General features: G+C 43.7%; 1 protein-coding gene across 3 annotated transcripts in view; it reads right to left on the reverse strand.

Moving 5' to 3' along the window:
- The window catches only part of sidt2 (SID1 transmembrane family, member 2), a 42288-nt gene that overhangs the window by 6300 nt on the left and 9887 nt on the right, over window positions 1-26101 (reverse strand). The window contains exons 8-20 of one of the 3 annotated variants that reach the window (XM_037677425.1): window positions 24538-24631; window positions 21723-21778; window positions 21500-21526; window positions 20477-20515; window positions 20325-20402; window positions 14641-14756; window positions 11063-11136; window positions 6657-6723; window positions 6481-6554; window positions 3357-3480; window positions 3084-3201; window positions 1944-2080; window positions 1742-1850 (exon numbers count right to left, since the gene is read on the reverse strand). In XM_037677425.1, coding sequence (XP_037533353.1) covers window positions 1742-1850; window positions 1944-2080; window positions 3084-3201; window positions 3357-3480; window positions 6481-6554; window positions 6657-6723; window positions 11063-11136; window positions 14641-14756; window positions 20325-20402; window positions 20477-20515; window positions 21500-21526; window positions 21723-21778; window positions 24538-24631 — 1113 coding nt within the window. Of the gene's footprint in view, window positions 1-1741; window positions 1851-1943; window positions 2081-3083; window positions 3202-3356; window positions 3481-6480; window positions 6555-6656; window positions 6724-11062; window positions 11137-14640; window positions 14757-20010; window positions 20207-20324; window positions 20403-20476; window positions 20516-21499; window positions 21527-21722; window positions 21779-24537; window positions 24632-26101 lie in introns of those variants that run through there. The other 2 variants (XM_037677426.1, XM_037677428.1) reach the window with 2 other exon arrangements.

Here is a 26101-nt window from a genome sequence, read left to right on the forward strand (position 1 = left end):
CCTAAAAGAGGAAAAGGACAGGGTCTACGAAGCGTACGCAGATTTTGACCCGGTCATAAAAGATGAGAACATGTCAATGGCGGACTATTATTGATTTCAAGCAGCGTTACTCACGCATGAAAATATACAACATGGAGCTAACCTGATGCTGTTAGTGTTTTGACTTTTAAGCTTTTGAACACCGAGTGTTTGGACATTTGCTTCAATGAAGTCTGCTTTGAAGAGAATATTTGGCGAAAAAAAAAGAGTGCGGCAGCGGAAAACATTAACCAGGAGTCTGTGTTTGCAACGGTGGCAAAAAGGCAAATCCTGGCGGCAAAATACTCGTCAGAAAACTCCACAGCCCGCTACAAACCTGTTGGATACGTACAGACGGCGATCAAAATGTGCAGTGTGCCAAAGTACTTTTCACTGGGTCTGACTGTCCCCACAAAGCTGAGAGTTAAAATAACCGATTATACAACAGATGTGGAAGAGTGCAATATAACTATACACCAAGGAATCACCAACAGAAGCAGAAATATTCATGACAGAATGTTTTGGCTCGACAATAATAAACACTGTTTGTACTAGGACAGTTTGTGGACAAGAGTGGCTGGACAACTATAGTACTGTGTTACAAAAGGAAAGTGTGAAGACGATGAAAGAGACAGAAACACAAAGTCACAGGCCCTTTAAATTTGGAGATGGAAGAGTCATCTACTCCATCAAAAAGGTAAGGATACCTGCTAAGATTGGAAACACAAAGTGTACCATACTTTTCGCTGTATAAGTTGTGTTTTTTTTTTTGCATTAGTTGCATGCCCTGCGACTTATACATCGAAGCGACATATTTATGGATTTTTTCCCATATTTATAAACCAATATTTGGCTGAGATATGACCGTTTTCATTCATTCTGACTGAAAATATTGAACAGTACTATTTTTCAGCCGCTAGATGGAACCAGAGAAGTAAGGCATGTTGTTGTATCATGTAATTGGTAAAAGTGGCTATAATGACAAATTCAAAAAGTTTGAGAAAAAAACAACTGAACTTTATTTATTATACTTTATTTATTATACTTTACTTTATACGTTATTGTTTTTGTCTTAAACTTTTTTGAATTTACCATGTTCTGGATGACTGAGAATCTTCACCTGCTATTAATGACACAATCGGCCTGCCATATCCTGCCACCTTGTTCTGCCAGCTGCTTGGAGCAACCGTGGTCAGCTTCATTTTGCTGCACTGCCCCGACGAAATGCAGCTAATATGACCATTAAACTGCATTTATTAAGAAAAAGTTCAACTGAGACACACCTTTGCCATTATCAAGCAAACAAATAAATGTTTTTAGGTGGTTATCTTGTTAAATTCTTGTTAAAGTCCTCCCGTGCACTCTCCCGAGGCCACCACTTGGCAGCCAATTGATTTTTGGCAAAACACCAGTCCACATTTCCGAGTTGTCAGCGGTGATGCTCAACAAATGCGACGCGTCAACGGTGACGCATAACAGATGCAACGTATACGGCGAAGCAACTTATTTATGGATTTTTCCACTTTATTAGACGTATTTGGACTGATGCGACTTATAGGGTGGAGCAGCGTTTACGCCGGAAAATACGGTAATATAGAAACTGAAGTGGTACCGGCTAACATCTGCAACGTAACCCCTGAAATAAATGAGGGACCACTGTAAACAGTTTAAAATAAACCGCATGTGATTTTCAAAGCTTCTGAGTGAAGTGCCGTGGTTTTACCGAGTCTCCATCGGCCCATGTAGTACAGCTGCGTGCTGAGGAGGAGCGTGGCCAGGATGTGGATGACTGAAAACACAATCCAGAACACTGCGTTTCCCTTCCCGAACACCTGAAAGTCGGAGCGAACACAGGCGGGTCAGTGATGGGTGCATTAAACTCCAGCTCGTCTGGAAGAGGTGCTGGGGGCTGCGTTTGTGCGCACCACTCCGAGCACGGAGAAGAAGATGACGGCAGCCAGGCAGGCGTAGGCCGTGTAGGCGCTGGCGTTGATGTCCGGGTGTCTCTTCTGATACAGCTTCAACATGCAGAGGCCAGCGATCATGTACATGAAGGAGGTGTCTGCAGACGACAACACGTGTCTGCTGTTAGCAAAATATCACTGTTTACTGGATGAACATCTACAACTGAATTACTTTTGAGAGTCATTCAACATGAGCACCACAGCAGACTGAGCGCCAATGTTCTCTGCTGCTGAGGGATTTGAAGTGTGTTTGTAGTTTTTGAGATGAGTCTTTTTCTGGACTGAAACTGAACAGGGATTGTAAGTAAACCTTAATGTTTGTGGCAGATCCTGGAGAGTGGAGAGAGCAACTTTATCCACCACCAGGAGCAATGGTGGAGCCAGAGGGTGGCCAATGGTGGCCTTGACCCCCACAGATTAATCTTTGGCCACCACAATCATTTGAGGAAACTTTACTTTTAAGCAACTTAAGACCTACAAAGCAAAGTTTCCGCAAATGATTGGGGGTGGCCCAAGGGTGGGGACAAACATGTCTATAACTCAATCAAGTTTATAGATATTCAGCTAAAGTTTGATGTGGTAGTAGCTGAGAGTCATCCTCAACCTGTACAACAAGCACTAAAGATTTTATAGAATCTCTGTATCACCCATGAGATTGAGCTTATTGTAATTTAGGGAGTTTGTTTTTTAATCATAAAATGATGTTCGTCTAGAACACGATATGCATTAAGTTTATTGTTTAGGATTCTTTATTTCAAAGAAGACGTACTAAACAAATGTTTTTAGATGTGAAGTTTAGCATATGAGTTCACTGTGATGTACACATAATTACTGAAGTTTTTTGTACAAATGTATAAAATAATGATCAAAACCTGCCAGAAAATGCTATTTATTGTTCAAAACTATCGTAAACCTTTCAGCCCAACACTGGAATTGTCGACCATTTGAGAGGCAGGTGGATAAAAACCCTCATCGGCACGTTGAACTATTAAAAGGCTGCGTTTGAACCTGCCTCAACAGCTCCTGGACTGTGGTAAATCTCATCATGCTGCTGTTTGTGCGGCGCCGAGGCTCCACAAACACAAAACAAGCAGGTCTCACCAAACTGGAAGTTGGTGTAGTTGGGGCAGACGTGGTAGCAGGCGCTGAGCAGACCCTCCATCATCAGAGCCGTGCCCATGGCATAGTACACACCAAAGTGCTTCGGGATCCCACACTCCTGTAGGCGGGAAGAAACGGCTTTAAATTAAATTCAAATATGACCGCAGAAAAGTCATTCACACCTAACACCTCAAAAACACTTATTGCTCTCTTAGCTTTTTTATTGTCATTAACAGGAAAACACACTGTTGTACTGGTGGACATGAGTCTCACCAGTGCATTCAGCTCGTTGCGAACCAGGGCTCGTTTGTGGACGATGTCTCTCTTGAGGACGATGAGGAGAAAGAGGAGTCCCAGCATCACGTAGCCCAGGTTGCTGAGGATGTTGTTGAACGCGCTGCGAAGGAAAACAAGTGCAAACTCAGAAAGACGTGCTCCAACACAGCTATGGTGCCGGTGTACTGAGAGAGGATTACAAACTGGTTCTGGACATCGAGGCCCTGTCTGCACACAAACAAGTGTTTTAGTGGGAAAAACAAAAACACCTTTCCAACGGGGGTGTAACTGTTCACGTAGGGGTGGGCGATATGGCTCAAATATAATATCGTGATATTTCAGATCATTCTGACGATAACGATAAATTTCGCAATATTAAAAAAACAAACATAAATCATAGTTATTTATTTGACAAAATTAACTTAACATGTTGTTTTGCAGTATTACATAAAATAAAAATAAAAAAACAAGGGTTAATTTTACTGAAATTACTTTATTTAGTAAAGTATTCAGTCTCAAAGTATAAAAATAAAAAATAAAAATTATCCTTCCGTTATTTAGATGAAAAAGTCTGCACAAAATACAGATCAACAAAATCCACCACAAAAACTAAAGTGCAGGTGAAGTTTCCCAAAATAACTGAATAAAATTAAGTTTAAGATCTGTTGATAATAAATGTAACAAAATACATGTTTCCTTTAAATGAGCTATAACTTCCAGAACTTGTAACAAGGTGATCATCTGACCCTGAAGCTTGTGGTGTTTCAGCTTCCTCTGTTCTGCAGGAATGATTCATTTCTCTGATGCTCTGTCTCTGATCACATGACTCTGTTCTTGCTCCATGGACTCTGGAACTAAGAGACCGTTGAGCTGCTCGTGTTTGTACGGGCAGCAGCTCAGAGCAAAGTGGGGAGAAGAAAAAAAAAAGATGAGTGGCAGTTTAGAGCGGGGGGGGGGGGGGGGGAGACAGTTGAGTTGTCTGTACCTGCAGTTTAGAGCTTCATGGAGAGACAGCTGTGCCGTGTGTTGTTTGTTTTTAGTCTTTTAGCTAGCTAGTATCGCGCACAGCTAATTAGCGTCACACCAGTACCAACAGGTTGGGGGGTTGCGCAATTCGGTGTGGTCGTTCGGCGCGCTCGGTTCTGTTAAGGGGGCAGGGCGCCCTGACGTATTACGTCATGAAATTAGCATATCATGATATAATTTTTTTGCCCGGATAAGCTTTTTTTTAACCGGTATTATCGTGAACGATACGATATGGCCCAGCCCTATGTTCACGTAATGGTATGTGACGGTTCGGTACAGACGTTTGGGTCCAGTACAGGCAGGGTTTAATTTGTAAACTGATCGATGCCGGAACGCAAAATGTGAGCGGGCTGGTGGGGGTGTCGTCCCCCAGAAAATTTTGAATAAAGTAGATGCGATTTCCTGCATTTTGGTGGATTTTAACGGGTTGTTAAACATCTACGTTTACCTACATTTGTAAACACTCCACTTCTGTCAAGCACCCCCCCCCCCCCCTATTTTGATGGTTTCGAGCGCGACGCCTCCGTCTGTCGCAGCTGCCTGCGTCTCCTGCCTGGTTAGCTCAGCACTCACCCCACCTCTCTTTTACGGGTGGAGATTTTTTTTAAAGAGGCAACTCGTATGTTCGTAAGTGGCTGCTGTGTTTAAAACGAGTGTTTATGTAATTATTATCAGTTTACTTATCCATTAAGTTTTATTTGTTCAAGGTAGTCATATTTGTTCATAACTTTATTATAAATAAGCCTGAGAGTTACCGGATCCAAGCAAACGGTTACCAGAACACACCTTGTCAAAATAAGAGAGTTCCCAGATCCTGTTCCAGCAGGAACCAACTCAAATTAAGCCCTGGGTACAGGGAACTAGACAAAGAATACATCAGCCTCAGGTGATCATTGAGAAGTTTTACCTAGCCACATTTAAACTCTCTGAAACTTTTAAACAGTAAAAAAGCAAAAGAGGAAGACGCTACCTAAAGCACTACATCAAACGAAGATGTCCGGCTCAGAAAAACATGGAGAAGCTAAAACTTCTGCCTGTTTGGCGCAACAGTACGGCAAGCTGTTTCGTCACGGAATCAAAGCTTTAAATACTTATGGCAATCTCACTGAGCAGCTGATTGTTTTACATTAGATTTATTTTCTTTTGACTTTTTGAGATGTTATTTAGTTCTGCCTCATCTTTATTTACTTTTTATTTTATGTTTTTTTTTACATCTGGTTTCAAAATTCCTGAGTAATATTTTGCTGAGATTTTTTTTGTTTGATGCGTGGCTCATAAAGTTCAGACTGGATGAAAAAGACAGTAACATGAGACTTGTTTCATAGTAAAATTGCCGGCTGACGAATCCTACACAGATATTTAACAACTCATTTCGGTGGAGTTGAAACGGAGTTCTTCAGAGTTTATAATGAAGCGGCATGTTTTATGTTTTTATGAGCGCCACAAACAAAAACTACAATGAAGCTGTTTTTTTTTTATGTCCCCCCCCCCCACACACACACACACACTTTATTTTCACGCTTTTTCCTGATCCTGTCATTTAACTTTAATTGTGTGCTCAAATGACTGTAACTGAGGAAACTGTAAATGTTAAAAAATAAAATAAAGATTATAGAAAATGTGTAGACAAGCTAAGAATGTTGGGACGAATAAACAAAAAACAGTGGAAACACTCTAGTTTCCATAGCCGTGCTCATCTGCATGCAGTGTCGGCAGGATCACAGTTGCATCCAAATCGGTGAATACATTAACGTTCCTTTGGACCGAGGATGTTGTTGGCTTTGTTCCTACAAGCTGAAAACAAGGTGCCCAGGACAAAAACCACTCGGCTCTCTCTGTTGTCAGCGCAGGAACACTTGACTGCAGCAGCCTAGACTGCATTTGTTTCACATGTCTGTGGATGGGGGAGGGGAGGGGGGAGTGGAACCCCAGAAAACCTTCACTCTGAGACCAGGACTCAGAAACCTTCAGTTTCAGAGAGAACAAGGGCTGTTGTTTACACAAATGGAAGAGCAGTGCCAGAAAAGCTCCGGTTTCACAAATAAATGAATAAAAGTGTCAACTGCGCCTAAAACAGCTGCTGAACAGAACCCACCTCAGAGCTCCCAGCGGGTGGGCACACAGGAAGTTGTAGTAGCAGATGTCCTGGTTCCCAGTAACGTTGACCACCTGAAGAACAGAGATTCACGTTTCCTCTGAATGGGCTGAAAGCTCTTTGAAATCATTTGTAACTCTTTGTGCAACCACAACACTGAGACTCCATCATCGTACCGTCTGATAGGTGATGACCAGCTGGATGACTGGCAGCGCGTAAAACACAGCAATCGTAGCGATGTTCCTGAGGAGACAACAGATATTAATGGTAGAGACGACCGATTCTGGTTTGTGGGCCTGTAGTTGCTGATTTAAATTATAGAACTCTAATTAACAGAGGATTAATTATCCACCCATTTATTTTATTTACCCACTTTTCTGTACAAGGTTGCAGTGAGCTGGTGTCCATCTCCAGCAGTCACTGTCATAAAGCGGTGAGGGACACCCTGGACATGTCCTCTGTCCACCAGAGACAAACTAGATAGACAACTACTGGTATTCACACCCAATTATTATACAACATCATTAACATGTTTGTTTTTGGTTTGTGGGAGTATTCAGAAAACCCACATATGTAATTGGAGAACATGTAAACTCCACACAGAAAGGCCCAGCAGGGATTTGAACCTGTGACCTTGTTGCATATTGATGCCACTGGCTGCAGAAACATCTACTGTAGGTAAGGTAAGTTGTTGGTCTTTAAGATTACTGGTAACAAGAATACACTTGATAAACTGTTATACTGTAGTCCCTCGTTTATCGCAGGGGATCTGTACCCTGAAGTCCCGTGATAAGTGAAAAACTGCATTTTATCAAGGAAACAAGTTTAAATTAAAAAAAAATTTATGTTAAAAAAAGAGGTTTAGATTAAAGATAAGCTAAACCTTTAAGTTGCTGTGTTTCCAGAACTAGACTGAACCTCAAAGATGCCACAAAGCAAACATCCATCTTTTTTTAATCTTTAGGTGAATATATGTCACAAGAGCCAGGTTACAGAAAGTTTGTCTTCTACTCCTAAAAAGTTATGGGGAGACATCTATGCTACAACAAGTAAAGGCCTGAGAAAAAGTCTTCCAGATTATCTGTTGTAAAGGTCATTTATTTGAGGCCGTTCAGTTGTTTTAAATATCTTGATTTGGACCTATAGACATTTAATCATATATTTATGTGATCATGGCTGCATATTTTTAATGAACCATTTATTTAAAAAATACACATTGATCACTAATCAGTGTTTCCCATACCATTATCCAAGGAGGGCGCCCTGCCTCCAAAATATCCTTCACCCAATATCCCCACAATTGCCGACACTGATGCTAAGCTAGCGCCGAGCAATATACGGGGTAGATGCACTACCTAAGAAGCTACAGACGCAGCGCTCTGCTTCTCACACAGTCAACACAACTGCAGACAACTGTCGGCACTAACCTAGCACTAAACTAACGTGCCTCAGACATGTTTCCGTTTTCACCCACATCGTGTCGACAAAAAAAATCCCTGAAGTGACGAGTGCCCAGCCAAGACTTAAGACGGAGCTTTAGGGTCACGCTAAGAAAAAAAAAAATTAAGAGCCATAAAATTATGAGAATAAAGTCGAATAAATATTCTGATGCATGCTCAATAATCCAGGTAGAAAAATCTAAAAAAGTTAAATCTGGTCCACTGGACATTCAAAAAAAACAAAACAAAGCAAAACAACAAAAAAATGTAGAAACGTTTCGTCTCTCATCTGAGAGACTTCCTCAGTCTGAGGTGCTGTATTCAGCTCAGTCTCTTAAATAGCACCTTCTCAGAGTGGATCAACCAGTTTGCTGCTGACAACCAAAACCAGCTGATCACATGCTCAAGAAGGACCATCAGCATAACAATGGGTCATTAGCACACTGATGGCTGTTTACTGTTCACAGAGGGCTGAGTGATACTAGCAATCACAGCATTGTAAGAGGGGGACAGTTGAACCCGGAGGTCTCCACCCCTGTTTAACGATGGACGATTTCTTTTCACAAAGATGGCCTCCTTTACTCCTCTCTCAAACCATCGTTCCTCTCTGTCCAGGATGTGAACATCTTCATCCCTGAAAGAGTGACCGCTGGCCTGGAGATGAGTGTAGACCGCAGAGTCCTGGCCTGATGATGTTGATCTTCTGTGCTGGGCCATCCTTTTGGCCAGTGGCTGTTTAGTTTCCCCGATGTAAGACTGATCACAGCCCTCCTGACACTGAACAGCATACACAACATTACTCTGTTTGTGCCGGGGGACTGGATCTTTGGGATGAACCAGTCTTTGCCGTAATGTATTTTGGGGTTTAAAAGCCACTGGGACGTTATGTTTAGAAAATAAACGTCTCAGTTTCTCTGATACTCCCTCAACATACGGAATGGCCACTGGTCTGGGTTCCTCCTTTTCACCTGATGGCTGACTGGAGTCCTGTTTGGGTTTCTTCTCTGCTTTCAGGAAGGCCCAGTTAGGATATCCACATTGCTCTAGAGCCTGTCTTGTGTGGGATTTCTCCTTCTGCCTGGCTCCTGAGCTAGTGGGGACGCTGTCTGCTCTGTGGTACAGAGTCCTGTCTGCTCTGTGGTACAGAGTCCTGATGACTCCCAACTTGTGCTCCAAAGGGTGATGGGAGTCAAACTGCCAAATACTGGTCTGTGTGGGTGGGTTTGTGGTACACCTCAGTTTGCAAATGTCCTCTATCAGAGACTGAGACCTCACGGTCCAAGAAAGCCAACCTGACATTTTTTACATCTTCTCGTGTGAACTTGATGTATTTATCCACAGAGTTGATGTGGTCAGTAAAATGTTGGACTTCCTGAGATTTAATTTTAACCCAGGTGTCGTCAACATACCTGAACCAATGACTTGGTGGTGTCCCTGAAAAGGACGTCAAGGCTCTCTTTTCTACCTCCTCCATGTACAGGTTGGCAACAATAGGAGAAACTGGAGACCCCATAGCACACCCATGTTTCTGCCTATAATATTGCTCCCCATATGTGAAGTAGGTTGACTGCAGGCACAGTTTCAAGATTTGACCCAATGTCCAGAGGACCAGATTGAACTTTTTTGGATTTTTCTACCTGGATTATTGAGCATGCATCAGGATATGTTGCTAGTTTATCATAATTATCTGCAAATTTCAATTCTTAACCAGATTATACCTGATAAACCAGGTTATGCTCATCTGTATGGGCCAAGTTTGTTCATTTTTGAAACCGTACTGTGAGGTAACTGTACTGCAATACATTTATTTTAATAAATGATCAAATGTGAAATGACTAAATGAGATGAAATATTTAAAATTTTATCACTTTAATGAAATAGTCATTTTAAGACATCAGTATGGCAAAAATAAATGTCAATATTTAAGTTATTTTGTTCTGTGTCAAGAATTACCTGTGCTGTTAGTGTTAAAATATCAACCCTTTAAAGGCAAAAACGCCTTTTCAGTGTCAACTTTCAGAGTTTTATTATTGTAATCACATTTTCACTGTGAGTGTTTAATGTGTCTACTTTCTTGTCACTAAAAGTACTTAAACATTAAAAACCAAATGATGCAACTCATTCAAAAACCATAAATACAAATAACGTGTTTTTTTCGTCAACAAGAAGTTTTGAAAAAGTTATGTGAGAAGCCCCGAAGAATGCATGCAATGAAAATAACTGCATACTTAATACCATATTTTTCGCCCTGTAAGTTACGTTTTTTTGCATAGTTTGCATGCCCTGCGACTTATATACCGAAGCAACGTATTTATGGCTTTTTTTCCCCCCATATTTATAAACCAATTTTTGGCTGAGATATGACCATTTCCATTCATTCTGACTGAAAATATTGAACACTACCATTTTTCAGCTGCTAGATGTCAGCAGAGTAGTATAGCAAGCTGTTGTATCATGTAATAGGTAAAAGTGACTATTGATGACACAATCGGCTTGCCACAGCCTGCCACCTTCGTCCAGCTCGCCTGGAGCAACTGTCAAATCTGCTTCATTTCACTGCGCCGCCCCGGTGAACTACAGCTAATTTGACTATAAAAGTGCATTTATTAAATAAAAGTTCAACTGAGACACACCTTTATTATAAAGTCGAGCAAACAAATAATTGCTTTTAAGTGTTAATCGTATTAAATTCTTGTTAAAGTCCTCCCGTGCACGCCATTTGGCACAACACTGGCTTACATTTCTGGGTTGTCAGCGGTGACGCATGACGCAGTGGAACCAGCACAACTTATGTGGGTGCCCTCAGACACCTGTTGGTTCCAACGTGGGGTCACTGACATCTGAACGATTTATAGTTTCATCACCTGGTTTCATGCAAACCCACAGCTATTGTCAGACGCCGTCATGTGATGGTAATGCTGTCTAATCACCGACTTATTCACACTCCAGCAACTGCCTGATGACACTATCCTTTTCCACACGATGCCCTCTGCCATTAAGATGTGAAAATTTCCTCTAAATCAGACCGACCCGTCTGTGATGGGGTATGTTGGTTTGACATGTGACTGCATGTTGCAGGAAAGGGATCTTCACCTTCAGCAGCTAGTTTAGCTCTTTTGAGTCATTTTAGTCTGCGTTCTCACCAGAAGTAGATTTGGTATTTCTTGCTGAGAATCCTCTTGTCTTTGCGAGCCAGGTCAGACACACACAGGTATTTCTGTATCACAGGAAAAAAAACATTCCCAGTCAATTGGAGAAACGAAACAACAAAAACAAGAAATATAATTTCCTGAGAAAATGCTTATTGCTGAATAATTTTAGCTGAAAAAAGCTGAAACGGTTTACTGTAATTTCAAAACTGTTACTCGGAGTTGAATTTGAACTGCTGACATTTGCTGAAAGCAGGAAAATAAAAGCTAAAAGCAGCAGAAAAACAGCTGAAATGTGTAGAAAAAGCTGAATAGAATCGACATGAGCAAAATTAGCTGCAATAGGCAGAGGGAGGCTGAATGAATTATAAATAATCTGAAATTAGCAAAACGGAAACTGAAATGAGCAGAATAAAAAGTTAAAATTAGCCAAAGAGAAAATAAAAAATGATAATAGTAGCTGAAACAATAAAAAAGTTGAAATTAACAGAAAGAGGCTGAAAGGCACATAAAAAGTTTAAAGTGTTAGAAAGAAGCACAATAGGTTAAAATAAGCAACAATAAATTAAAAAAACTGTAGAAAAATGTTAAAATTTGCAAACAAATATTAAAATTTAAACCTAAACAGTAGCTGAAGAGGCAGAAAAAGGCTGAATTTAGTAGAAATCACCAGAAAAAAGAAAAGCTGAAATGAGAAGTAGAAGGTTCAACATTTTTCAGTCAGGTCATCTGGACAGTTTCTTTTTTTGTGCTGAAGAGGGCCGGCAATGGAGGAGGGGGCGGACCAAAGAGACCATCTCATCACAAGCAGAACTGGTTTGTTCCACTTTGGAGTAAGCTGTTGGGGGAAGAATCAGTTTTGTGTTGTGTTTCCTTGACAGATGAAGCCTTCTGGATCGAAGGTGAAACGTTTCAGCACCAAAAAACAGAAACTGTCCAGATGACCTGACTGAAAAATGTTGGATTGTATACCTGGATTATTGAGCATGGACTTTGTTGCAGCAGAAGGTTGTAAACAGCTAAAGGCTTTAAAAGATGTGAAGAGAGCTCCATTCGTTTTCAATGAGAAAAACATGGCCGACAACGCTAAATATTTCAAAAAGTAAAAATTGCAGAAATACCCAAAGTCCCAGCAGGAATGTCCTGAACAAGCTGAATGTTTTGATACACGAATTGTTGAAATAGAACAAAAACAGCAGAATGAGTTACATGCCGAAAAGGTACAGACGAAAAATGGATCTGAACAGTGAGAATGATTTAAAAACATTCAGACTTCAAGACAAAGCTTGAAGCTCCTTTCAAGTAGCTCCTCAAAGGGTTAATAAAAAACCTGGAGTCAAATTAGATTTGTCGCTGGGCAGACAAACAGATGCCCCACCTTCTTCTTACACTAAAATATTATTTGACAATTAGTTGTCACTCAAGCAGTTATGATGCTGTCGAGCTTGATGAGTTGGTGCTGATGAGACATGTCGTGACCTCAGCAGGTAGCTGTCTCAGCAAGAGACTAAACGTGTACCATTTTTATGAGGAGTGGGACTACAAATGTTTCCAACAGGTGTGTGTGTCTGGTCTGCGCAACAAGTGTGTAGTGGGGGGAAGATGCAACGTGGAGCGCCACTTCACCAACGTTTGCAGCAACTGTTTGTGGAACTATCCTCCAGGCAGCAACCTTCAAAAAGACAAGGTTGAGGAGCTAAACGCATCACTTCAGAGACAAACGTCCTTTTTACCGATCAAAGAGCGTCAATGCAGCAGAAGCGTCGTTTCGAGCAGCGATCAACCAAACTGAGCACAACAAGCCCGTCTCCGATGGCGAGACCATGAAGGAGATTGCTAATGTGGTGGCTGGAATCTGACCTGGACGAGTGCGAAGCGCTTTCACTTCAGTGTGGCGAGTCTGTCAACACCAGTGTTGCACCCAGCTGGCTGTTTTGATTTGGATGGTGTTTGGGGACTTTTCCACCAAAGAAGAGTTTTTAACCCAACTCCCACTAAACAAGAATTTATTTATTAATATTATTTATTAACCTTTATTTAACCAGGCAAATCCCATTGAGATCACAGATCTTGTTTGCAAGGGAGGCCTGAAGGCAGCCGAACATGCATGATTTTGGTCTGTGGGAGGAAACCAGTGTACCCAGAGAAAACCCATGCATGCACGAGAACATGCAAACTCCACACAGAAAAACCCCAGGTCCAACCGAGGATTGAACCCAGGACCTTCTTGCTGTGTGGCAACAGTGCTAACCACTGAGCTGTCGTGCTGCCAACAACCAAGGGAGTTGAGTTTTACTGGGTTGTGAAGGACTCCTTTGGACAGCTGGTGTCTGTAACAACTCACAGAACGCCCACTACGACAGGTCAAAATGCATATTTGTGTAAACGCAACATGTTTGTAGTGTTTTATTGTGAGTTTAGGATACGTTCAGACAAAACAAGCTTATTCCAATGGTTTGGGTGAAAATAGGTTATAAAAATGTTACAAAACATGAGTAGCTCTTGGCCATTTTCAGATGTTTTCCTTTGTTCAAAGGAAAACAAGTGGGTGGAGCAAGTCCCTTGAACAAGGATGAGACTTGACTGATGCTTGTATGATTTTAACTCCTTATTTTATTCCTTTTGAACCTTATTCCAGTGACTGTAGTGCATCATATCACCACCATCACCGTAAAAGCTGGAACATGTATAGAACGTGTTCAACTGATTACTTTACATCATTCCCATTCATATGCTGTCTTAATATGCAAAATAGACATTAACTGGCATATGCTCATAAATATTATATTAAATACTTAAACCAACACGCCTTTTTGCCTCTTCGGAGGGGCTGCTGGTACAAAAATGTTTACCGTGACTCAAGTGTGAAACTTACAGCCGTACTTGGAAAAACAAGCTACACAACTTTCCTAGACAGGAAATGCAGATACAAAAATAAAAGCACGCAGATCAATCTGGAAGTCAACAACATCACTACACAAACAAAGAAACAAACACACGCACGCATCCATCCATCCATCATCTTCACCCGCTTCTTTCATTTTGGGTCACTGGTGCCCATGTCCAGCAGTCACTGTGTGAGAGGTGGGGGACACAATGGACAGATCTCCAGTCCATCACAGGGACACATGGAGACAAACAAAACAAACAACCATTCACTCTCTCACTCACACCTAGGGACAATTTAGAGTTACCAATCAGCCTAACATGCATGTTTTTGATCTGTGAGAGGAAACCGGAGTACCCGGAGAAAACCCACACATGCACGGAGAGAACATGCAAACTCCACCCAGAAAGCCCCCCGGATCGGGATCTGAACCAGCGACCTGCTTGCTGAGTGGCAGCAGCTCTACCAACTGCACCATAACGTCACTACAGAAACATCAAAATAAAACACATTCCAGTCTGTTGTAATTAAATGGACTTGTGGTTGTTTACAGTTGGAGACCCTGATTTAGACAAGTTAACGTGCAAATGTTACAACGTTACAGATTATTCACTTGTGCGTTTCCTAGCTTATAACTTGAACTACGAAGACGACTCGTTGCATCGTGACTAACAGGGTGGTGTACCTTGGTGCGAACAATGTTTTTGTCAGAGTCGATGTCATCCAACGTGTCGTAGTCGTCCTCCTCCACGGAGCTCAGAGACTCCTGCCTGCTTCGTGCAACACTGTCCAAAGATCGCTCTGGTGGGGGGAGGAAAGGGAAGAGGGGACCTTTTCAGCAACGTAAACAAATGAACACAGAGAATCATGACTCTTCCCAACTTTCAGCACGGATTTGAAATCTTTTGTTGATTTTTGTACATTCTGCATCATCTGGCTTCAATTTGGACGATGTCACTCAGAAACGAAAGTTACGTATGTAACTACGGTTCTATGAATCCCGGATGACCGCCAGAGGGCGGTGCTGAAAGCACTGAATGTTCCCTTCGCGCATGCGCTGATTCGAGTAATAATACCAACGGAGTCACAGGTGTGACACGGATGACCAATCAGAGGCTATATAGCCCGACATCATCCGCTGCTCTGCTCCTACAGAATCTTCTCGCGAAACGCAAGGATTCTGAGTGACGGAGAAGCTCTGGCGGTCATCCGGGATTCATAGAACCGTAGTTACATACGTAACTTTCGTTCTATTTCATCCCTCCTGACCGCCAGAGGGCGGTGCTGAAAGCACTGAATGACTAATATCAACGATGTCACAAGGAATCCTAACACCTACCTCACTGAGGAGGCCCAGAGGACCCTTGTAGAAGAACCTGGCCCAGGGGATGAGGGGTGGCCACGTTAACTCTATAAAATCTGGTGAACGTGCTTGGGGAAGCCCATGATGCAGCAGCACATATTGCTTCCAGCGGAACCCCTCTCAGGGCAGCCCAGGAAGCGGAGACGCTCCTGGTAGAGTGAGCCTTCAAGCCGACCGGCAGGGAGCCGGGCCCTGCAGCATAGGCGTGGCAGATGACGTCCACGATCCAGTGGGAGAGGCGCTGTTTGGAAAGAGGACAGCCTAACCTAGGGCCTCCATAACACACAAACAGCTGGTCTGAATGTCTTATCACGGCAGTAGCTGCAACGTATGCCTCCAGTGCCCTTACCGGGCACAATAATGCAGACCCCTCACTAGGCGCAGGCTGAAAACGTGCCAGCCTCAACGGTTGGTTAGAGTGAGAGCGAGATAACACCTTTGGTACGAATGCAATATTTGGCCACAAGGTAACACACGAGCCCTCAGGGCCCCACCTGAGACATGAGGGGCTGATTGAGAGAGCATGTAGCTCGCTGACCCTCTTTGCTGAGGTAATAGCCAACAAAAAAGCCGTCTTACATGAAAGCCACTTGAGGTCCGCCTGCGACAGAGGCTCGAAAGGAGGACGGCACAGAGCTTCGAGAACCAAGGGAAGGTCCCAACCTGGTGCTCGTGGAGCTGTCGGCGGGTGTGACCTACGGGCACCACGCAGAAAAAGAGAGACTAGATTATGGCTCCCTACCGTACAGCCATCAATGCCAGCGTGATTAGATGATATTGCCGCTACATAAACTTTAAGCGTCGAAGGACAGCGACCCTTACCAAGTAGAGACTGGAGAAACTCCAGAATGGTGGGTATCGTACAGGAGACTGGATCCTTGTTGTGATCCGAACACCATTGGGAAAACAGGCGCCACCTGTTTTCGTACTGCTGACGAGTAGAGGGTGCCCTGGCGCCCAGGATGGTGCGCCTGACGGGGCTCGAAACTCCAGTCAGCTGCTGTCCTAGCCTTGCAGTGGCCACACCCACAGCCGAAGACGTTGAGGATTGGGGTGCCATATCAGTCCCCCCAACTGAGACAGCAAGTCCCTTCTGGTCGGAAGACACCATGGAACGCCCTGACATAGACTTCGTAGCAGTGGGAACCATGGTCGCGCTGGCCAATACGGAGCCACCAGCAGCATCCTGTGGCCCTCCTCGAGGACTCTCTGAAGGGTTGGCCAAATTAGAGAAAGGGGTGGAAAGGCATATAGAAGGACCCTTGGCCAAGGATGAGCCAATGCGTCCTGGCCTAGCGCACCCGACGCCCCGTAAGAGAGTACCATAGGGGACACTGAGTCGACTCTTCCGTCGCAAACAGGTCTATCTCTGCCTGACCAAAACGGTCCCAGATCATCAGCACTATGTCTCTGTGGAGGGACCACTCTCCCGGAGGGGACTCTTGGCGGGAGAGAAAATCTGCGACCTGATTGTGTCGCCCTGGCAAGTACGCTGCCTGCAGGGTGGACAGGCGAGGAGAGGCCCATTCCAGGAGCTCTCTGGACACACTCAGAAGTTGTGCTGACCTGGTGCCCCCCTGATGGTTGATGTGGTAGACAACAGAGGTGTTGTCTGACCGAACATGTACATGCCTCCCTTCCAGGTGAGGCAGGAAGTGCCTGAGTGCCAAGTGCACTGCACGCAGCTCCAGCACATTTATATGCTTGGAATGGTCTCTTTGACCCCAGCGGCCCTGAACCGCTCTGCGTTGCCATACAGCCCCCCATCCCATGGAGCTGGCATCTGTCGTGACCACTTCCCTGCGACACACTACCACTCCCATGGGGACACCCCTGGACAAATAATCTTCGTCCCTCCATGGAGTCAAGGCACGAAGACATGACCACGTCACTGCGAGCTTGCGATGCCTGTGCAGCCTGGCATCCAGGCGAAAGCTGTTGAGCCACCTCTGCAAGGGGCGAAGTGACAGCAGGCCTAAGGGCACCACCCGAGTGACTGATGTCAGCTTGCCGAGTAGTTGCAGGAAGGCAACATAGGGGAGCTGCTTGCCCAGCCTGAACCGATTGACCAGCTGGAGTATGCCGGCCACCCTTTGAGCGGATGGGCGAGCTCTCATTGAAGATGAATCCAGAACCACCCCAAGAAAGGTGGTCGTCTGGGAAGGGATCAGGCAGCTCTTCTCCAGGTTGACATTGAGGCCCAACTGGGACATATGAGCGAGCAGGCGGTTTGTGTCGTGAAAGGCACAGGCCTGAGACGGGGCGCAGAGAAGCCAATCGTCTAAGTACGGCAGAATCTTCACTCCGCAGGCCTGCAGAGGAGAGAGGGCTGCCTTCACGCACCGAGTGAACACCCTTGGGGAGAGAGAGAGCCCGAATGGAAGTACCCGAAACTGCCAGTGGTGACCCCGATAGGCAAACCTGAGAAAGCGGCGATGTTCTGCCGCAATAGGCACATGAAAATATGCATCCTTCAGGTCTACAGATGTGAACCATTCTTCCCTCGTGACAGCTTGAAGGACTTCTGCTGTTGTGAGCATGTGGAAGGGCAGCTCCTTTAGGTACTGGTTGAGTCCCCTCAGGTCTAAAATGGGACGAAACCCGCCCGTCCTCTTTTGCACAAGGAAGTAAGTCGAGTAATAGCCCCTGGGTTGTTGCAGAGGGTCCACTGCCTCTATTGCGCCCTTGGCCAGGAGGGCGGAAAGTTCCTGGTCTAGTGCTTGAGCTTTCACCGGGTCGGCGATTACAGTCATCTTGACCCGGCCTGAGATACGAGGCCGCCGTCGGAACTGTAGCCGGTAACCATGGGTCAGAGTGGCAACCACCCATGGGTCCACGGCGTGAGCAACCCAATAGCTGAGCTGCTGGTGGGAGAAATATCCGACGGTCGGCCTGATGGCATCACCGTCTCCCTCCACGACCCCTAGGGGCCGTGGGGGGGCGGCAGCCAGAGTCCCTGGTCCGAGCCTGCCCAGCTGGTCGGTGGACCAACCCACGAAAGCTCCTGCTGGGCCTTTGCTGAACCGCATGAGGGTAAGGACCACCCGGCCGGTTATGACCCCCAGGCGGCGGCTGCATGCTGGAGCCAGCCGACAGGCGCCTTGGATGCCGAGGAGGTGGAGGGGGCATTGGCCTGCTAAGGCTCGAAAATTGCTGCCTTCTCTGTCGTGCCTGGACAGTCCGTTCCAGCGCTTCCAAGGCAGCCGAACCGAACAACTCCCCCGGCACCACTGGGACATTACGGAGGGCTCTACGGCATGGCTCAGTCAATGCTGACTGCGCTAACCAGACCTGTCGGCGAGCTTGGACCAAGGAAAACACTACTCACCGGTGTTGAATCACACACATAGTAGTCAGACGCTGTAAGTTGGGAGAGGCGGAAACCGCCGTAGTTCCCAACGAAACAGCAGAAATACCTTTGAACAGGGTTAAACCGTCGCAGCCCTAGGAGGGCGAGCACGCTACTCCCGCAGACGGGCAGTCGGGCTTCCGACGACGGTAAAAAGTTCAGAAAAGGTCCAAAGGGCTGAAGCCCTGAATTGAACCGCGCGCGAGAAGAAAATAGGAGCAGAGCAGCGGATGATGTCGGGCTATATAGCCTCTGATTGGTCATCCGTGTCACACCTGTGACTCCGTTGGTATTATTACTCGAATCAGCGCATGCGCGAAGGGAACATTCAGTGCTTTCAGCACCGCCCTCTGGCGGTCAGGAGGGATGAAATAGAACTGGACGTCTCTTTCTGGTTTTCATTGAGGTGTGATTAAAACTGTGCCGATTGGTTTGAAGCAAATCTGGGGAGTGATTAGAGAAGGTGTGCAGCCGAGTGTCACCGATGCGGATGGCTACGTGGTGAAGGTGATTTAGGATTGGCCGACGTTTGCAAGCCTCCTGTCCTGATTAATGAAAACAAACAGAAGAGCAGTGAGGGTCCAGAGGCGCTCTCTGATGAACTGTGAGGAGATGCTGCAGAGGGCCTGAGGCTCCAGCTGCAACATTACGACCACAAACATCTAATGATTTCAGAGGCATTCAATGTGACAGACCAACAACAGCAGCATAACATCATAAAGTAAAAGTACACACGGTCTACAGCAGATTTTACTGAAAACAAGCGGTGGATCAGTGTCGCTGTGGGATTTGAATGATGAATGTTTTTAGTTTTGGAGTCGAGTGTTTTTCTGGACTGGAATTGAACAGAGAATGACGTAAACAATGTTTTTGGTGCATGATACTGTATATATAAAAGTGTTAAAAGTTATTTTTAATTATTTTAGAACTTCTACGTCCAGTTGTTACAGTATAATTGATCAATATGTACATTTCTGCTCTGTGCTGCAGAGCTGCGTGAAGGGTTAACCCTTTGATGTCCTGCTGCGTTTCTCTGCTCTACCATTTAAATACTGCAACATTTTAAATAAACAATCCATGCAGCATGGGCTGTTTATTTAAAATGTTACAGTATTTAAATTTAAATTGTTTATTTACATAGAAGGAGGGAGATCGGGATGTAATTTGTGTGACTGCAGTGGAGAAGTGGGCGTGGCAGAGAGCGGAGATCATGACATTCTGTGCTCTTAAGAGCGTCTGCCTCTGGGGTATTCTGGACTTTGACTGGACCGTCCTAACACATGAGCATGTTTTGATCCAAACTCTTCCACTGTGGTTATGTCTGAGTGATTGGGGTCATGGACCTGCTGGAAGGTGAACCTCCCCCACATTTTCAAGTCTTTTGCAGGTTTTCTTCCGTGTTTGGCTCCATCCATCTTGCCACCAACTCTGACCAGCTTCATGGTCTCTACTAAGAAAAGCAGCCCCACAGCATGATGCTGCCACCACCATGTTTCACAGTGGGGACCATTCCACTTCACAATTATGCATTATTTGTGCTTGTCACACAAAATCTCAGTGAAATATTTTAAAGTTCGTGGTTGTATTGTGATGAAATGTGTAAAACTTGACATGGTGTGAAAACGTTTCAAAGTGCTGGATGTGTGAACTTCCATACCCATGTATCCATAGTTGTTGTCAGTAGACGTGGCGCTGTCCGTGATGGCCTCCGAGCTCAGCGTGCTGCCGTTGTCAGCTGCAAGGAAGCAGATATAGCCTTTAACTCAAATAAAGACACAACAAAAAGAATAAAACATGTTCCAAACTCACCAAAGGAGCCATATTCATACGGTGAGGCTGGAGTCTTACCTGTGGAGAAAATGAGCACATGTTCACAAACTTCATACATTCAAACAGGCACCGCTACAGACAACACTGTTAGTGTCTACAAAGCCACTGCACGAGTTAGGTGACAAACATGTAGATGAGGAAGGAAGGCATAAACACATCCAGAGATCCTGTGTGTATTGATGCCTGGAGGTTACTTTTCCCCTTTCAGGCGGTCCAATAAAATAAAAAACAGTTTCTTCAGACGTGTCAGGCCTGGTTCAGAAAAGGTTAGAAGCTGCACGGGACTGAGCACAAACACATAAGTGCCACTTTGAATTGCAGAAGCATATCAGCAGCATTGTTTTAATATAAATTATTACTCGTCACATTTACATAAATATGATGTTTAAAGCCATAATATCAGTCAAAACGTGGTTTATTTTTATGATTTGATTTTTTATGTGTATCATCTATGATAAAAATAAATACCTATCATTAACAGCCAAATGTGAACAACTTACTTTGTAATAAATGAGTGAAATCAGCAGTCATGTTTTGTTGACATTATGAGTCTTTTTGTTTACATTCAAACGTTGAACGCTCTTTTCACAAAAACCCTCATGATTTTGTTACATTAACTCCATACGATCATTTAATGATGTAAAAAGATGCATAAGAATTTCAATTATTAACGAATAGTGCTCTTTTGACAGCTCTTAAGGCTTTAACATTACTGATGATGTGCCTAGGTGCCCCTGAAACGCACCCAAATGGGCCTCTATCCTTTATGTTTATTTGTTCAAAGTTATAAAACTCCAAGTTACATTCATGTTCATGCACAGTCCACAGAATACAGCATCCAACAGAGCACCGTTTGTGTTCTTTTCTGCAGAGCTGCAGTTCTTTAGGGAGCTTTAACTCCAGAGAGTTTGAGTGTGCAAGTGACTGCATGCAGAGAGCATCTGAAACAAGCACAGCAGTGTGAGGAAGGGCGGCACAAGAGGAGCAGCTGTGTCATTATACCATCGCTGTTCTTTCCAAGAAGAGAGGCTGAACCACACATTCAGCATGAGGGAGAGAGATACACAGTCAGTAAACACAAACATCTAAGGCGTCATTTACTCATCAACAAAGAGGATACTGGGTTACTGGTTAACATCTAATTTAGATAAAATAATACAGTTTATCTGTAAAACGATGCCATGTAAATGTAAACGATGTAAATCTATGACAGCAGCTGTGTTACCGGTCTCAGCAGGCGACATGTCAGCAGGAACCTGAAACATCTCTGTCCTCTTCATCCTGACAAAACAAACAAAACGATGAAAATGAACCGAGCTCGATCCTGTTAAACTGCAGGCGTACACATCTCACTAATGTTTTACAGGTTGTCGGTCATAACAATGAGAACTATATCAAATACCACTAAAACACAAATGTTTTTGCTTGTGTCTGTATGAGCGTCTACAGCTACCGTAATTTCTGGACTATAAGCTGCTACTTTTTTCACACGCTTTGAACCCCACGTGTTATACACTGCTGCGGCTAATTTATGGATTTGTAGTTTGTTTGTTTGTTTTGATGGGCTAACGAGCTTCGTGCCACCAAAAACATTTAGCTTCATCACTCGGGCGCTCACATAGCTGTCCAATACACGTCTCTCTAGGGGGGGTGGGTCCTCGTAACTCAGTGAGACTACCTGTATAAATAAAGGTTGAATGAACTGTATAAATACATGTTAAAAAATAAAATAAAAAATCTGACCAATGAAATTACTGAACAGGCCATAGTCGAACCAATGAAACTTCAAATTACCGTAAAATCAAACGCACTCACACTAAATTATTAAGATTGGTGTTGCGCTTCATGCACACCCCCCCATCATGGAAAACACATGAAGACATGCATATAATGCAGCTTTCAAGTTCAAGGCGATCGATCTGGCTGTCGAAGAAAGAAATATAGCTGCTGCATGTAAGCTTGGCGTCAGTGAATCGATGGTGAGATGTTGGAGACGGCAGCGTGAAGAACTGAATCAATGCAAAAAGATGACAAAAGCTTCCAGAGTTAAAAAAAAAAAAAGCAGATGACCAAACTTGAAAACATTCTTGACGACTGGGTGAACACACACAGAGCAGACGGCTGAGGTGTTTCCACCGCACAGATCCGACTGAAAGTCAGAACAATCGCTAAGATGGAAGATTTTAGAGGTGAACCATCGTGGTGTCCGATTTAAGAGACAAAAAGGTGTGTCATAGAAAATGGAGATCAGTGATTTCTACGTTCTACGTCCCTCAGATAGTCCACATCCTGTCCTCAGAGACACTGGAACTAAACTCTTCCTCTCCCTCTTTGTGTCTCCAAAAAGTCTATATCAAAGTAACAGAATCTACCTCCTGCAAAGTTTATCAACTCCCTCTCGTAAAAAGCCAGACAGGGCGACACCTCACAATCTACCAGTACATTCAACGAAGGAGTCGAGGATAGAACTGGACCATTCCCTAAGGACACAAGAAGTATTGGTTTCTATGGCAATACTCTAGTTACAGGATGGTATGGTAATTCACAAGGTCATTGGAGAACAACGGTCTTAAAAACAGTATTGTGTGATCACCACACCAGCCATGACAGCGATGCCAATTAGACAGAGCTTCAAACAGAAACCCTGTTTTGTTCACAGTATTGTGTGAAAAACTCAAATGTACATTTGTGAATAAATGGTGTTACTGGGTAAACAAAGCAGTCACAGTTTAACCTTTAAGCTTTGAGAGGTTATAATCAAAATTAATTTATGCAACTCAGTTAACGCCCATTATGTTGGTCAGAGTTGCGTTGGTTGGATACAATTTGCATAGGCACACCCCCTTCTAGAACCAGGTAAAACTGGAACTCGGGGGAGGAGAATGTCTTGTCGTGTCGTTTGCTTCGGGCCTCCTTCAAACAAGCCTGAAGGAACCCGTGGGCTCCGGGCCCTCCATCTTCCATCTTGGAAGGAGCCAAGTTTGTTGAGATGTGGAGAAGTCCACACAAAACTCTCTCAGACACCCTGGAACGATGGTGCTGTCTGACCGGAGAGACATGGTTCTAGAGAAATATCACCTCCTGGGATGGTGAACACCGGCCCTTTCACTTCATACCACTCATTACCACCTCATCGTGGTAATGAGATCTACAGCTCTGGGTAGGAACAAGCCATCCTCCTCCTGAAGAAAAACTTCAGACTCAGTGCCAACTCGTTTTTTAGACACTTTTAAGTTACTTCACGAACCTCAGACACTTGCCTTAATTTTTAAGCATTAGTCCTAAATTTAGACAACATCTCTCCTCTAAGTTTAAACTATTTTACATTATTCACCCTTCAGAAATAGCACTATTGGTTATGCATTCATATTTCACATTTGCCATAATTTCATATTGTTGTTGTTATTCAAACTTACAATAAACGTTACAGAATTTTATGACTTAACCAACTGGGTTTTGGTTTAATTCAAGTGAGGGGGAACAAAACACTGCTAAGAATCCACCTTTAGTTTAATCGAGGTCATCCGCATTTCTTGTTTTTCATTGGACACCTGTTAAAAGGTGTACAGACCTCGTTACGTTAACATATTACTACACAACAGCTGGTGGAACTGAAAACCCAGAGCTTTTAACGCGATAATTAAAGCTCATGTCAGCCTCTAGTCAGAGCTGCAGGAGTTCAGCATCGGTTTTATCTTTTAGTTTTTTCTCCTCGTTTACTCTAAAGCACCAGTCACCTTGAGCAGCTTGTGATGCTCTAGTCCCGTCTCTTTAAATGTTTTTTTTTTTTTTACAAACTGACGTCTGTTCCTGCAGTATAAGATAAAATTAACATGTTTTATAAATTACAGCTGAGGTTAAATTTGAGAAAATTAAAACAAGAAGAAACCAAATCAATAAAACTTGGTACCACTAGACAGACTGGCAGCAGATTGTGAAATATCTCAAACTTCAGTCAGATTAAAACTAATTAGAAAGTAAAAAACGTTTGTTTTTTTTAGATCTTGGAAATAAACAAAGCGGTGAAGTGAAAATGTTACCTCTTGTTTTCTATGCAGGTAACCAGCAGGGTCAACAGGTAGAACGAGAGGAAGATCCCCAGACAGAACAGCATCCCGATCACATATTTCTCAGCTGTGGAAAAACACAATTGAACTTGAAACCAACTCTCCACGACAGTGACATAAAAACTGGTTTTGAGACTAAAAATAGCCTGTTTTACCATAAAATGGACAAATACCCATAGTTAGTTTAGTACGAAGACAAATTAGTCTCAAAAGTAGTCACAAAAGCATACCAGAAAATTTACATAAACAGTTTTTCAAAGACACACATTTCAACTTGCACACGTAGGCCGTGCATACAATAGGACAAATACATGTGCACAAATCACAAGTCAGACTGAATGATTAAAGCAGCGGTAAGCTACGTTGTCATTATTTATAACTGTACAAGGGGGGAGGAGATGCAAACATAGTTGCCCATGTGATCCAAGCAAGCAGATTTTAACTTCTGCTAAAAGGGACAGAGCTCCACAGAACACCTGTCTTGTCCCCAGAGTCTGAGGAAACAACAAACAGTGTTGAAACTGATGGATATAAATATCTTCTATTCATTTTACTCAAAGACGCCACACTCGAGGACACGAGAAGATTTTTAACCAGTTTTACTTGCAAGGGCAGACTTTCACAACAGGTTACACCAATGTACGAGGTTCTAGTGGGCGGCTGTGGCTGAGTGGTTAGAGCAGTCGTCCTCCAATGGGAGAGCTGGGGGTTTGATTCCATCAGCAGTCACATGCTGAAGTGTCCCTGGGCAAGACACTGAACCCCTCATTGCCTCCGATGTGTGTCCCATCGGTGTATGAATGTTATAAAGCACTGATTAGTCTTTGTAGAGATCTAGTAGAGTGCTGTATGAATGGGTAAATGAGGACGCATGTTGTGCTGTTAAGAGCTTTCAGTATCTTGATGAGAGAGAAAGGAGCTTTATAAGTACAGTCCATTTACCATTTACCATTTACCATTCTACATGCATGGAGCCCAGTCATGAGAATCTGCCACTGGCAGTGTGAGGTTTGTTTTTATAAGCTTATCAGCTCTCACAGCTCACAGGCAGACACTGGTGTCCTTGGCCATCCAGCTACACATGCAGGATCAAATCAGCTCCTCATTCAGCCCTCTCAGAGAGAACAGAACTCTGCTGACTCAAACACATGGTTCATGGGCAGTTAATATTCTCAGACATAGTAGTTAAAAACATCCAAACCTTGACCAAAGTACCCTGACAGAAACATGTCTTTTGCACAATTAAATTTAAAATATTGACCAATAAGCAACAAACACTTTTATAATTTTGTAGTTGTATTTTATCTGTGAGGAAACTGATCCACATATTTACTGCCGAGCTGATGTGTAGAGTACTCTAATTTTAAGAGATACAGCCCCTCTTGCCGCCATTTCAGCCAGACCTTTATAAGAAAATATAATCTACAGGGGTCCATGTTTTATTTAAAGCTTCTGTCATCATTCTTACGACTGATGGAAGAACATCCAGGGCCTCTGAGGGTTAATTAACTGGGAAAAAAAATCAAATAAACATCTG

Source organism: Nematolebias whitei, chromosome 6 (assembly GCF_014905685.2).
Source record: "Nematolebias whitei isolate Nwh7 chromosome 6, NemWhi1, whole genome shotgun sequence".
Lineage (NCBI taxonomy): Eukaryota > Metazoa > Chordata > Actinopteri > Cyprinodontiformes > Rivulidae > Nematolebias > Nematolebias whitei.